Here is a 15,000-nt window from a genome sequence, read left to right as displayed (position 1 = left end):
ATGGGACAAGGTTCTGTAAATTGCATTAAAAACATTGTGTGGGTGTGTGAATGGGCAAGTGTGTGTGGGTGTGTGTGTGTGTATTTGTGTGTACATGAGCTCCATGAGTATATTTGTGCCCGTGAGAGCACAATGGCGTTTCTCTCGGGAGAGAATGGACACCAGCCAAGGAAATTCCAGTGAAAGTAACTTAACCCAAAATGTCACCATATCCACAAGCCTGCTGCCTCTGCTGCTGCTGCTGCTGCTGCTGCAACCAAACGCAGCACAGAGGAACACACACACACACTCCACTCTAATGCAGGAACACTGTACGTCCACCACAGGGGACACAGTGAAGCCAGACACACACTGAAACCTCCACACAAACGCCTCAGTGTTTATATGGGACATACAGAAGATAAGGTGATGATGAACAATGGAGGTGAAGGTTTGATGAAGATATATCTGCCAATTTTTTAAATTTTTAATGAACATGTCATGGATATAAATCCCTGTCCAGAATCCCTTAAACTTGATTACATTTAAATAAATAAATACAATTATAAACTTAATTTAATTGAACAAGGTGATTAGGAGAACAATATGCATTCATGTTGCATAATCATTTAATATAAATTGATTTCAGAAATTGACAATTAACATGAATTTTGAACAGACAATTCTCTTAAATTTTAAATAAAATAAAAAAACAATGTGGAATTTCATGAGGTGCAATTCCAAAAATTCCAATCCGTGTGTTTAGATGACAGATACCAGTACTGTAAGTTTCTACTATCATTTTCGTCCATACATTCTATTCTAACTGTTTCCATGTTCACACACATCAGTCAGCCTCGTGTCACTCATGTTTCCATGTTCACACACATCAGTCAGCCTTGTGTCACTCATGTTTCCATGTCCACAGCCTGTCTGAGGTTCCTTTCACCTCCATATACATACGATCACCTGCCAAGCACTAAAGCTGCTTCGTTCAGGTTTCTCTTCCCGTCTCAGAAACTCATTGTCCAGGCTTCCAGGGGAAAGAGGAAACCAAAGTCAAACATGTCGAAGTATGTTCAGCAGATAAGGCCTGGCGCTGGCCCACCAGGCAACCAGATACGCTCCTGTTACGTGTTGGGTGGGAGGAAACTCCAACTTAAACCAGAGGACGCATCCTAATCCTGATGTGACTGACGGGCCTTTAAAGCCTGCTCTTGTTAAAAGGAACATTAGTAATTAGAAGGTCTGCTGTCAGCCTAAATATTAGCTTTACAAGGTCACCACTTTGACCTCCAAAGGTCATCACCGCCGCAGACCCCCAGTGTGTGTTTAGTGAATGCTCCCAAACACACACACACACACACACACACACACACACACACACACACACGCCACACTCACAGAGGCACACGGTGCAGTTCAGTTTGCGTGTGCTTGTATACTTTGGAGACTTTGCTCACATGTGCCAGATTGCAACCACAGGAGGTTGGGAGGTCTCGAGTTAACAAACAGCGCACATTTAAAAAGACATTACATTCCCCCGAGCATCATTTCAGAGCAGATGTGGAAAATAATGGTCACTTCTGAGCTCAGGCTTGACATGCAAATGCTCCACAACAAACCACATTCCTGGAGTCCGTGGTATGACTGAGCAAGAATCGTCTCTAGTCACAAAAACAACCGCCATTCAACAACGACTGGCCGTTGCACCGAAGCAGCGTGAGCGGCTTGAGAAGGCGTTTAAGCAGGAGTGAGCGGTGGATGTGGTGAAGGCGGAGTGACAGTGTGATGCAGGATGAGTGGCAGTGTTGCTGCGTTGCTGCTCTTTACCTCGTTCGCACTGGGCCCCCGTGAAGCCGTAGGTGCACACACATCGGTTTGGAGCCACACACCTTCCTCCGTTCTGACAGCCGTTCTCACAAACCGCTGGAGGAGGAGAAGAAGGAAAACATGAGATGACACAAACTGAAATGAGAAGAAACCTGAACCACCCACTGAGTTTGGCCTGTGCATGGTCCAGGCTGCCCTCTCCTCCATGAACGGAGGGATTGGAGCCCATCATGGTGCTCCTCTATATGTGTTTTACATTTCTATATTGACGACATCATCTCTGTGTTCCTGGACATCATCTCAGTGGATCAGGGCTGATGTATCTTTACTTCCTGTATCATTACGCCGCTCTTCTTCCCCACCTGTGGTTCATATTGAACCACTGGTTGTTCTCAGAAATCAGATCTCTCCCTTTGAACTCTCTCTCCTGAGGTTTCCTCCATTTTCCCACTTTTTGCTGAGTTTTTCCCCTTCTGCTTCAAGAAACCGGCCTGGGTTTGGAACAGTTTACGTGTGAAGCCCACGTGAAATGTGCAAGGGAATTTGACAACAGGAGAAAAAAAAGAAAATTAGCTTTTGTTGCGCGTTTCTCTCTTAAATTCGACCGGATTCTCAGCCTGAATGTGACTCATGCAGCTGTGCGTGTGTGTGTGTGTGTGTGAGCGGTCAGGAGGGCCATCCTTACGTTGTCCGCAGTGATTTCCCACGTAGCCTTTCTGGCACTGGCAGTTGTCCTCAGCACATGTTCCCCCGTTCATACAGCGGATATTACAATGCTGGACTGTGAGCAGAACAATACACACACACACACACACACACACGGACACAGAGAGTTAAACTCATTACACAAACAGACGCAGCATGTTAGAATTACAGCATAAACAAAATGCAGATATAATTCTCCTTGAAATTACTGGAGTGTAAACAGATGAGCACATCTTGCAGAAGCGCTGTGAGCGGCGAGCAGAGAGTCACATGGCCACGGAGATGTTGACTGTGGCTTTCTTCCAAAGAACACACACACCCTTTCAACCCACTTTTCAAGAGACTGACCGCTATTTGCAAAAGCATGATTGCAACACATATCAATTTCTGCAATCTTGGGGCAGCATCAAGGGATGTTTGCAGGTTCCTCTGGCCTCTCCTCTGGCTTTATAGCTCGTGTTCTCCTACTATGCTAGTTACTGCTCATTACTCATGATGGGGACGAGGAAAAGAGGAGGAGGAGGAGGAGGAGGAGGATGAAAGTGGCATTAGTGGACGCAAGTGGAACACTGTGGTCTAAGAGGAAGACTTCAGTGGCTACAGAGGGACGTATATCAGCTGCTGCTTTCAAAAACAATTAAAGACAGGGGTGTGGTCCGGGTCTGATGGCTTTAGTTTCAACATGCTCACATATTTACATAAATCATCCCATTCGTTTGCTTGTCGATTGGCTAAGTACCAATTCATCCACTTCCTGTATAGACGAGAGATCTGTGTGAATGTGTGTGATGCAGGTAGACGGTCAGGTGCTGTCTAACCTACCTGACTTGGAGCCACAGGACGGGGCGATCTGGCCGGTGGGGCAAGTGCACATGTTGGGTCTGGAGCAGAAACCGTCTCCGCACGAACTCCGGCAGATTGCTGCAAAGAGAAACGTGACAAAACTTCACACGGTGTGAAAATATGCAGAAGAAGAAAGTCCCCCGAGTTGTTGCACCACTGAGGCACAACACAAACAGTGGATACACTTTATGTTCCCGCTCGGCATAATCACACAGGAATTTTCCTGATTGTGCTTGAGAGAAAATTCAAGTTATGTATCTGTTGCTTGTCAGCCTGTCTGCTCGGGGTTTTAGATTTCGGGTTACAGTTTCATCTGGTGAAGCTCGGGCCATGAACTAAACCTCTGACTGAACTCTCATCTGTAATATTTCTAAACGCAAACAGACCGCACTACAAATATTGCCAAATGGTCTTTTTTAACCCTCATCATGGTTAAGTTAGAGAAGCTCCCTTGGCAGCGGCGCCCTGCTAGATTTTCTCAGTTGAGTTCTCCTGCCACGCTGGTGTACCCGTGTGTGTTTAGCCGAGGCGTGTTGTTCCCTTTCCCACAGACGGCCGCTGGCAGGGTTGCCTGTCGCAGCTCTCATCAGGTAGAGTCCAGCCGCTGACCCCTAATCCCCGAACCCCACTGCTAAACTATGTCATTAGAGCCGTGACAGGCATGCGGCCAGCCAGACGGCAATCAGACAACAGCAGAGCCCGGCCATGTCTACGGAGCAGAGAGGGGAAATACCTGCGTTCACTGTTAATAAGTCATTCATGGACGCTTGATAGATCAGTGACAATGCTTTTGGGTTGCCAGGTTGTGAAACAAATCCACCTGGGTCTTGAATTCATCAGGTTTGACCTCTTACCTTCAGGGAGGACATAGTGATGTGTGTGGACCAACATCAGACCGCATTCATCAACATGTTTGTAATATTTACAGCTGCAGATTTGTTGGAACCAAAACAAAGTGACTCAACCTGAGGGCTTCTTGGTTTCATTCCCATAAAGGGCCTTTATTTGTGTTTTTGGTGAACTATAAAGCATTAAAAGGACTTATTAAGAGATAGTTATCTGAAACCTTTATATCCTAAACCTTGTAAGAGTCTAACTTCATACCAAGATGTGTAAATAAGCAAAGATTACCATTATAAATGTAATCAAGTCCACACTGAGCCAATGCTGCATTCTGATAATAAATGAACCCCTTTAATTCAGTAATATAAAGATATAAACCCTGATTTGTCCTTAATGCCTCTATAGCAGAAACTAACAGTATAACTAAGTGACCTGCAGGAGTTCAGAGTGTGTGTAGTTTCATCTAAAGTCTAAAATGTGACTGCAGTAACAACGTTCACCTCAACAAAGTCTTCAACTGACTCAGTGAGTGTTCAGTCCTGGTCCATGTGGGATTCAGATCCACGCTGCTCTTTCCATCACATTCACAAACTAACGGCGCTCGTTTTTCACCGCGGCTGTAAAATAGTCACGGCTGCACAGCGAGAACACAAAACAGCAGGGCTCTGTGTGGTGAAAGCTCCTGCTGGTGCTGATGGAGCCTGACAGCAGCGTAGAGTTCTGTCCGACCTGCGGCTGCCACATACTGCTCCCTCTCCCTCTGCGGTGGAATAAGTGAGGTGCTACTCACGAACAATGCACTGGTTCCCTCCGGTCAGAGTCTTCCAGCCCGGGCAGCAGTAGACGTTGTTCCTGGGGCCGCACACATTTAGTCTGCAGCAGATGAGGGATCAGAGATTGAGCGTTAGATGTCATACAATACAGATGGCTGGCTGATTACTGATCCATATGGGAGCCATTATAGTCTAGTGTAGCCCCCTTCGCTGCAGCACAATGCTCTGAAGGTGGCAGGGATTTGGCACCTGGCTCAAGGAAACTTCAACAGATTGTCTGCCCACTCCCAAACTACTGAAACCAGCTTTTAACAGTCCGGTGAAACAGAACACAATGTCCATCGCCTCTCTGCGAGCGTTCCATACAGAAACACTCACAGGCTTTGGTCATGTGACTCGTGCTCTCTGTAACTCCCTTGGATCAGTCGCTCTGCTCCAGGAGGGCGCGGCCAGGGGAGCCACTGTTGGCACTTTCTAATATCACTCGTGAGGAGAATACAGACGACCCACTGACCAAAGCTGCACCACATCTGGAGACACATGCAGGATATTTATTTGTATTTTTAGTCAAATACTTCAACCGACTCAAAGGTGACTGACACACTGAGTCATCCTGCCACCTACAGGTCTGCCTGGGGCCTACATACTGTGTGTCATTGGTTCTATAGGGCCGGTGTGTGTGTAGGGCTCCAGCAGGTGACTGATGAAGGCGAGAGGACGTGTGTGTGTGAGACATTCCTGTGCTGATAAGTGACCCTGGCACAGTGTGCAGCCTGCATGCACTTCCTCTCTCGGCCCAGATGTTCTGATGCATTAACTGAAAACACGTCAAATAAAAATGCCTGTGCAGAATGTTCATGTCTACTGTCTGACCTTCATCTGTTGTTTTCTGTCATCACAGCACCACAGACCAGAGTTTCTTTTCTCTATTTCTCTTTCTCGCTTTCTTTCTTCCCCTCTCTCTCTCTCTCTCACACACACACACACACACACACACTCCACTCTCCAGCAGTGACCCACTGTGTACAGCTGCAGATGTGATTTATCCACAACTGGGGTGTGGTGTTTTTGGCCAAAGAGGATTAGGCTGTTAGTCTCTCTCTCTCTCTCTCTCTCTCCCTCCCTCTCTCCCTCTCTCTCACTCTACTCCCCCCTCTCTCTCATTCTCCCTCTCTCACCCTCTCTCTCCCTCCCTCTCTCTACTCCCCCCCTTTCTCTCCCCTTCTCCCTCTCCCTCTCTCTCCCCCTTCTCCCTTCCTCTCTCCCTCCCTCCCTCCCGCTCTCTCTCTCTCTACCTCTCCCTCTCTCTCCCTCTCTCTCTGTGCTACAGCCACACACGACCAATGGCCTCCTTTGTTTGGACATAATTTATTATTGCAGTCAGCAGGAATGTGATATTCTTGCCAGTATTTAATTACTAAACGTTGCTCCAAAGTTCCCATCACAGTCAGTGTCACTCACAGGGCTCAGTCTGCATTATTAAAAACACCGAGTCGTGTTCTGTGACCTTCACTGATCACCCAGGGCCACCAAGCTACAGGTACAGAGACAGGCTGAAGCATTTACACCTGCTGCATGAAACACACACACACACACACAGAGAGAGAGAGAGAGAGAGAGAGAGAGAGAGAGAGAGAGAGAGAGAGAGACAGAGAGATAGAGAGAGAGAGAGAGGGAGAGAGAGAGAGAGAGAGAGAGAGAGAGAGAGAGAGAGAGAGAGAGAGAGAGAGAGAGAGAGAGAGAGAGAAAAGTAAAGTAAAGTAAAGTAAAGTAAAGTAAAGTAGAGTGTGTGTGTGTGTGTGTGTGTGTGTGTGTGTGTGTGTGTGTGTGTGTACCCTCTGAGGGCTTCGGAGCCTCCCCTCCTCTTGGCCCTGCTGGCTCTCGGGTCGCTGTGTTTGGGCTCCAGCCCGGTCTCGGTCTCGGTGTTGGTGTTGGTGTCGGTGTCGGTGTCGGTCGGCGGCTCGTCGGCGCGTCCGAGCTGCAGCCTGAGCGCCATCACGCCGAGCAGCAGCACCGCCAGCTGCAGCAGCCGCTCCGCACGCGTCCGGTCCGGCATGTCCGCACTCACGCACCGCGGCGCTCCGTGGAACTAACGACGCCTCGAGTCAAACCAAGCTGGAAAACTAAGATTCACAAAAAGTGAGGAAGAAGAAAGGAGAGAGAGGGAAATGGAGGAAAGGCAGCTGAGGAAGAGGAGGAGGAGGAGATGCTGCGCAACTCAACTAAAAGTTCTTATGATGTGAAGAATAAAGTCATTCCTTGCATTAAAGTGTCCGTCCCGCTGCTCTGGTCGCTCTATCGCGTCATGTCACAGTGTGTGAAAGTGTGTGTGAGTGTGTGAGAGTGTGTGGTTCGGTTCCTCACCTTCCTCTCCGAGCAGGAGACAGCAGGACTCACGCCTTCACTTCACCGTTCCCTCGCAGCACCAAATCAAAAAGTTTGGAATAAAAAAAGAAAACCAAAGTGCGGACAAAGCAGCTCAACTCAGTCAAACCTGTGGAGGAGCCGCGAGAAAAAAGATGCGCATCGCACGTTTATGCGTCCAACTCTGCGCATCCAACAGGGTCTTGATTTTGCACAGATAAGTTAGAGGAGCTGATGCATTCCAGAGGATGAGAATGTTAGAGCCGCTCTCTCTCTCTCTCTCTCTCTCTCTCTCTCTCACACACTCGCTCACCCTTCTGTCTCTCTCTCCCTCTCTCCTCCCTCTCTCCCTCCCTCCCTCTCCCCGTTCTCTCTCGCTCTCTCATCCTTAACTTTTTCCCTTTCGTCCCTCTGCTCTCGCGATACAGAATCCGGCTCGGCTCAGCTCAGTCAGGCTCGTTTAATGTTACAATAACATTATTTCCTAACCCAGCCAGGCTGCAGATGAAGAAGTGAGAGACTTTGTTACACTTTGGTCTGTCTGAACTTGTTGACATGTTTAAACTTCTGCACCTGTTCACCTGCAGCATCACACGGATTTAGAAGTGTTCAGTCAGACAAAACACAAACACTTCATCAAGGGATGAAGAGGGTTTTGCCTTCAGTAACATCTGTCACAACGTAAAGAGCTTTAGGATGTGTTCAGTCTTTTGGATCACAAAAATTTAGATTCTGTCTCAGTGATTAAAGAATGAGAACATTATTGGATTCTGACGTGAAGAGACATGGCTGGTCTGCAGAAATCCCCCCCCCCCCCTTTCTCTCTCTCTCTCCCTCTCCCTCCCTTCCTCTCTCTCTCTCTCTCTCTCCCTCTCTCTCTCGCTGAGCTCACAATTTGAGGAATTTCATCCATTGCGGTGATAGTTCTCACTGCAGGATTTACACAGCACCTCATGTCTGCTGCCACACCCAGCAAACACACTCCGCCTGGCTCCTCTCAGGCTCTGTGCTCTCACTCTCAAACCTCCTCCTCCTCCTCACACTCTGCAGCCCGCTGGCTTCCACTGGCAGCTCCATTTCTGCTTTCTTCTCTCAATATTCTCATCCAAAGCACATAATCACCTGGTTCACCCAACATTTATATGCACACATCTAACATATAAACATTTAAAACCTCAAAGACATGATCATAACTATTCAAGTAGCATATAAAGTGAACATACAGAAGCGAGTAAAGGAGCTCTTTGGATTACTGCATTTATAAAACATCTCCATCAAAGTCATAATAAGGAAGAAGCTGCTTGAACATGTGGTTCTGATAAAGCTGAAACATCCACAGTCCCGTGTTTAAACATGAACCTCTGAGGCAATGACGTCTCCAAAAGCCAATTGGACTCAGCAGTTAGAATCATTGAGCTGGACCTGGAGGTGTGTCACCAGGTGCAGAGGCCACCAAGAGCGTAACGTGTAACCGCGACGGAGGTCAAAGGTTACAGCAGAGGAACTACCTGCATTAGTGTTCAGAACTCTGGCAAAAAGCCGGTTTGGATGTTTCACAAGGCTGCTGGGACGAGATTCAGTGCACAGATGAGACAAAGGCTGAACTCTTCTGCAGAAAGCAAACGCTGAAAGCATCCCAAGCATGACGCACGGCGGAGGAGCGATGTGGCTGCTGTGCTGCTTTGGCTGCCCCGGAATTGAGTCGTCGAAGAGGGAAATGAATTCAATTGAATTATTACGGGAAAGAGTCGGAGCTTAATGGAGGCTGGATGATGCAAATAAGGCAATGATGCAAAACATCCACGCAAATATACAGAGCAGCAGAAGGTTGAGATGAACGTCTAAAGCTCCTCCAGGAAATTCCTCTGTGAGATGTTTGATGGTTATTGCTGAGGTTCTACCAAAGTTAGATCCAAAGTTCACATACTTCTACCAGTTTGGACTATAAATGGTTTAAGAATGCAAGAGCCAGGAGTACCGCTGTGTGTGTGCGTGTGTGTGTGTGTGTGTGTGTGTGTGTGTGTGTGTGTGTGTGTGTGTGTGACTCTAGTGAAGATCGGGCCACATTCGGCGCAGGAATCCAATAAAATTCCAAAGGTTTCACTAAATTCTTCTTGACACTGTATATATATTAGATTTCTGTTTTGTTTTCCAGCAGGATAGAGAAATACGATCGCTGCAGGACGTTTCCAATCCAAGCCTGAGACCAAAAAGAAGCATTTTCCCTTTTTATTTGTGTTTACTCACATCTCCTCCTGTGCATCCTGGAGCCTTCTTCCTCTCACTCACACTAACCTGTCTGGACAAATTGCCTCCCTGTACGTAGCGTTTCATCTGCTGCACAGTATATGTCATTAAGTCGTCGCTCAGCTTTCCTTTTCCGTCCTCTGGCACTCAGGTTGAGGCACGCGTCTCCTCGAGTCCCACTGACATCTCAAGTTGGATGTCGGCCCACCGGCTCAAAGTCAGTCTCAACAAATGTGAGCCGTTTCTTTTTTTCCCTGGAAAGTCCTGCCCTCAGTTAGACCTCCATCACTATTGACAAAACCACGTGGACTCCTGGCCCCGGACTGCCAAGACTCTCTGTGAGACTGGAGTCAACCGACTGTCAGGCTGCAGACACAATGCAAATCCCCCGGGTTTGTTGTCCTTGACATCCATCACGTCTGACCTCTTTCTTCTTGTCGTCTCTTCCCCCCCAGCTTCCTTTATTTTCATTTTTTGTCCCACTTGGGCTTCTGCTGCCTCTCCCTCCTTGACAGTCCCCCCCCCTGAAAAACGCCTGTCAGCTCCCCGGTCCTCCTCCAAAACACTGAGGTCTGTCTCATCTTCAACTTCCCCCAAAGTCTCCACATCACTCCCTTCCTACACTCCCTTCACTGGCTGTCTACAGCTTCCAGAGTCTGATTTCAAATCCTGATGCCTTGGCGGAGGGCTTGGCTGCAGACGGCCAACATACCTCCATACCTGCAGCCACGTGGCTCTGCCAGCTGCACACCGGAGAAGCACACTTGACCTTTGACCCTGCGTCATGTCATTTATGCAAATTAATGACGTCCTTTCTGCATGTAAACGTTTGTTGATTGACTGATTTATTGGCTTAATCACAGCTAAATCCAAGTGCATGTAGTATTTCCATGAGCAAGCTGGAATGTCTAATGTTTACACCTACAATCCTCATGTGACTCATTTGTGATTCATGTTTTTATCTTTACTGGGTGGCACAAGTTGAAACCAGCTTGAAGGTTGTAAGTTTGGCTCCATGAGGCTTTAAACTAAGATGAGAGCATCGCTGTGAAATGCAGTTTACTAGCAGTGTTGTGCCACGGTAAGATAAGAGGACACAGAGGTCCAGAGGAGAAGGGTCTCCAGCCGAGGAATGAGAGTCTGGGGGAGAGGGCGGCCAGCAGAAGAGTCCGCCGACGATGGGATTGAATTGTTTTGACAGTAAATCAGCCTCTCCCAAGTCCACTCAGATCCAGGGCTCAAGTCTCTGGGAGATCAACCCACAGCAACATGAGCATGACCTGGGTGTGAGGGGCTGGGATCAGGGGGGGAGGGGGACAGAGACAGAGACAGAGACAGGGACAGAGACAGAGACAGAGACAGAGACAGTGTGTGTCCCTTGTGTTGTTCTTTTTAAATCCTTCACAACTTCCCCATCACTCTATCAGCGCCTTCAAAGTGTGTAAACGTACCAAAGACACCACTTACCTGTGTCCCATCTGTTATCTGGTCACTTTGAACAGCTTGAAGAGGTCTGGGCTGGTTTCTTCTTCTTCTGTTAGGATTTGTTGCAGACTACACTAGTCTGGTAATATAGATCAAACTACTACTGCCCCCTTGTGGCCTGGAGCTCTTCCACCTTGAACACATTCATTGATAAAGGCGAGAGACGTTTGCTGCTGTTTTAGGGCTTGTGTGACTTTCTAGGATTTGACTCCACACAGAATAAAACACAAATCTCTGTGTTAGCTGATGTTCCCAGTCTGATAAGAATGGCTGAGCACACACACACACACACACACACACACACACACACACACCCACACACACACATCTGGATGATATAAGAAAAAATAAGAGGGAATAAGAGGAATCCCTGTGGATCTGAAGAGAACCATCAAGACACCAGGGCTGAAGACACACACACACACACACACACACACACACACACACCTGACTGTGGTGTCAGATGCTTGTTGCTGGTGGTCATGATTTTCATTAACAACATAAAGTCTTTGTGTGTACGTGTGTGTGTGTGTGTGTGTGTGTGTGTGTGTGTGTGTGTGTGTGTGTGTGTGTGTGCGTGTGTGTGTGTGTGATGGCAAGTGGTGCACAGTGGAGGTGTCATTGACAATAAGACATCCCCCCTCCCTCCCCCTCCCTCCTTTAATCTCTCCACTGTTAGTAACTGAGCGTGGGTTTCATTTTAGGAATGTTTACTTCTCTGGCATGAAATGGCCGAAGTAAAAATCCTGAAATAGTGAGAGACTGCACAGAGGGACGAAGACAAGCATTCAAAAAGCTGCAGAGTAGTTTCATGATAGCTTTAAGGACACGTTTCAATATTAAAGCACAGTCATTGTCATTAAGCTCATAGCACGCCAACATACGTGTCTTTGTTGTTTGCATTGACAGAGGTGCATCTCTCTCTCTCTCTCTCTCTCTCTCTCTCTCTCTCTCTCTCTCTCTCTCTCTCTTTCCCTCTCTCTCGCTCTCTCTCTCTCTCTCTCTCTCTCTTTCCCTCTCTCTCTCTCTCTCTCTCTCTCACACACACACACACACACTAACGCATGTCCCTACCTATGTGTTTCATGCAGTTTTTAATAGCTCAGATTGAGGTCGTCTCTCACTGTGCCGTGAGCAGCAACTGTAGCGAGACTTTCTCACACTGTGTGTTGTCTTTGGCTCCGGCAGCCACGGTTCATTTCCTTTTGTCTTCTGCTGCACAACTGCTGCCAATATTCATGTGAAATATTTCAAGAAAATGAGCCGCAGCAGAAGTGGGTCTCTCTCTCTCTGCCCCTCTCTCTCCCTCTCTGCCTCTCCCTCTCCCTCTCACTCTCACTCTCGCTCCCTCTCTCTCTCCCCATGGTGTATGTGTGTAATGGGGTTACTCATGACTTGTTGGGGGAGTTTGGGCTGGGTCGTCTAATATCACATACAGTCTGCGTCAGTCACCACACCTACACTGTGCAGCAATCGAACAAAACCACAAACTCATTCTTGCCTCTAAAGGATCATTTTCTTTGTGTGCATGAATCCATTTCCCCTTCGAAATGAGCTCCTCCAGAAGAACAGCATCATACAAAGCTGTAATTGGCGTCCCGGCACAGGGAGGAATCCTCTGGGCTCTGCCTCACAGGGACGAAGAGGATGGGATGAATCATCTCTCTGAGTGTCCCGGGAGCACAGTTGAATTGCTGTGAAAAGTTCTCTCCCGGGATGTTTTGGAGTCTCTCTTGACCTCTTGCTTCATTCCTGATTGAGAAAACAGGAGATCATTTCATGAATGGAGAAAAGCCTCCAGCAGGATCGACTGTAATGTTTGTTTACGCAAAATATGCTGGGGAGCCTCTCACGTCCCAGGAAAGTCACTGTAATCACCATTATTAGCTCATATTGCCACTTCCTGTCATGCCATTCCTTCATGTGGTGCCACTCAATCAAGCCAATCAAACCTTATTCTTTTACTGGGGAGCTGTGGGCGCCAGCAGGAGCAAACTCTGTCAGCCTCAGACCTCAGAGCTCAGCCCAGCTACACCACCTTTCATCCCTTTATTCCAGGTTAATGACAGAGGAGACTGAAGGTGGCGTTAGCTTCACTCCAACAGAGTAACATGGAGGCTGAAACATGCCAGTAGATCCTCCGACACTCCTGCCCGTAGTTCTGATGGATCTTACAGCCAATGAGGTCCAAATTGTTTAATTATTTACATTTTTATTTCCATGAACTGATCCGTGCTGAAACACCATCTGCTGGAGCGATTGAACAGAATTCTTGGCCTCCACAGCAGGATCAGCTAGCCAGCAACATTAGCAACCAGTTCCGCTGTAGCTAGCTAGCAACACACATAAACAGACCACAGCTCAGGTCCACACAAACACACGTACACACACTGACTCAACAGGTCTGTGACAGGAGGATAATACAAACTTTGAGGATTCCTGAGGATGTTGACTGATGTATTTCCTGTTTGAAGCTAGTGGACCAGAAGCTAATGAGCACACAGAGCAGGAACAACAAGTATATCCTTCATTTAACTTATCTTTTAACACCTATACACATCTTAATGTTGTATGTTTGTTGGAAAAATGCATTTTAGTGACACAACAGGAAGCGAAGTGTCTGTTCAGGAGGATAAACACATTGAAATCAAGATCAAGTCAAATGTCCTGGTGTTTAGGTTGTATGTTGTTTAATTTGGACCATGTAAGGACGTGAATGTGATCAGAGACTGATGAATCCTGAGGCCATAGTGTGTGTTTGTGTTCTTCATATCTCCCAGTTCAGCCTCGTCCCCTCCGGGCAGCAGGGTTGTGTGTTCCTGTCCCGATCCGTCCACCCAGCCCCGGTCTGTCCGCCCACTGATCTACACTCAACATGTGATTTATGCTGAGTCGGTGTCCCCCACACAAATCTGACCATCTTAGGGATGGAAAACATTCCCTGTTGAGTTTTCCCGCCAGGGGTTTCGCCACCAACCATCTGTAAGAGACACTCACACAGATGTACACACTCATAAACACACTCCATGCAAATAGATGCAATATAGTTGTGTATACAGGAGTTAAGTGTGTGACTGCTTTATGCTGTGTCATTCAATGGAGCAGCACGGACTTTCTCCAAACAAAAGGGAGAGTGAGTGGCAGAGGGAGGGAGGGAGGGACTGTCCACAAGGAAAGATTAAAGGTAGACCGGAAAGGACAATCTGGAGCTGAAGGAAGTCCAGCATGACAGTGATTCACTAAACCATCGCTCCCAGTATTGTTTGTTCAAATCCTGAAGTATAAGAAGAAGGAGAAGAAGAAGAAGAGGAAGCAGAAGAAGAAGCAGAAGAGGAAGAAGAAGAAGAAGAAGAAGAAGAAGAAGAAGTGCGTCCTGCTGGCCAAAGCATGAGGGAACGTCAGAGGAATGGAGACCGACGCTGGAGGAGAAGTCGCCTTTTGAAGTTGGCCAACATAAAAAGTTTGATTCAAGTCTCCCACATCTGTCTGCCTCGCACAAAAATCCTGGAATCCCCCACCCCCTCATCATCGCTGTGACACACACACACACACACGCACACATGCAGACTCAACTCCAATCTACCGGCACACAGCATGAAAACAAACATTTTCAAAGGAGTTGTTAAGCCAAGTGGCAGATAAGCGTGGTTGCTAACTGAACATGAACACACACACACACACACACACACAAACGCTCACACAAAGTCAATGACTTGGAGCAGCAGCTAATGGCAGATACTGACCTAGTTTTCAAAGGGGCAATGATTAAGGGAGAATGGAAAGCAGAAGATTTGGACGAGGTAAAGGAACTTCAGGCCATGTGCTTGAGGACAGAGGAGAGAGGTTGTGTGTGTGTGTGTGTGTGTGTGTGTGTGTGTGTGTGTGTGTGTGTGTGTGTGTGTGTGGGTGTGTGTGTGTGTGTGTGTGT

The 15,000-nt window shown here is 47.5% G+C and overlaps 1 protein-coding gene across 1 annotated transcript in view; it reads right to left on the bottom strand.

The window, feature by feature from the left end:
- The window catches only part of fbn1 (fibrillin 1), a 51,229-nt gene extending 44,128 nt beyond the window's left edge, over positions 1-7,101 (bottom strand). Inside the window, exons 1-5 of the mRNA XM_076167609.1 lie at positions 6,812-7,101; positions 4,994-5,076; positions 3,340-3,438; positions 2,498-2,593; positions 1,813-1,908 (exon numbers count right to left, since the gene is read on the bottom strand). Coding sequence (XP_076023724.1) covers positions 1,813-1,908; positions 2,498-2,593; positions 3,340-3,438; positions 4,994-5,076; positions 6,812-7,032 — 595 coding nt within the window. The 5' untranslated portion in view covers positions 7,033-7,101. The remainder of the gene's footprint in view (positions 1-1,812; positions 1,909-2,497; positions 2,594-3,339; positions 3,439-4,993; positions 5,077-6,811) is intronic.
- Positions 7,102-15,000: the final 7,899 nt, after the last annotated feature.

The sequence above is a fragment of the Genypterus blacodes genome, unplaced genomic scaffold (genome assembly GCF_046128005.1).
Source record: "Genypterus blacodes isolate CSIRO-AG114 ecotype Tasmania unplaced genomic scaffold, CSIRO-AGI_Gbla_v1 ptg000165l_1, whole genome shotgun sequence".
NCBI classification, from domain to species: domain Eukaryota; kingdom Metazoa; phylum Chordata; class Actinopteri; order Ophidiiformes; family Ophidiidae; genus Genypterus; species Genypterus blacodes.
The sequence above is the reverse complement of the archived record's forward strand: the minus strand, read 5'-3'. Positions and strand labels throughout refer to the sequence as shown.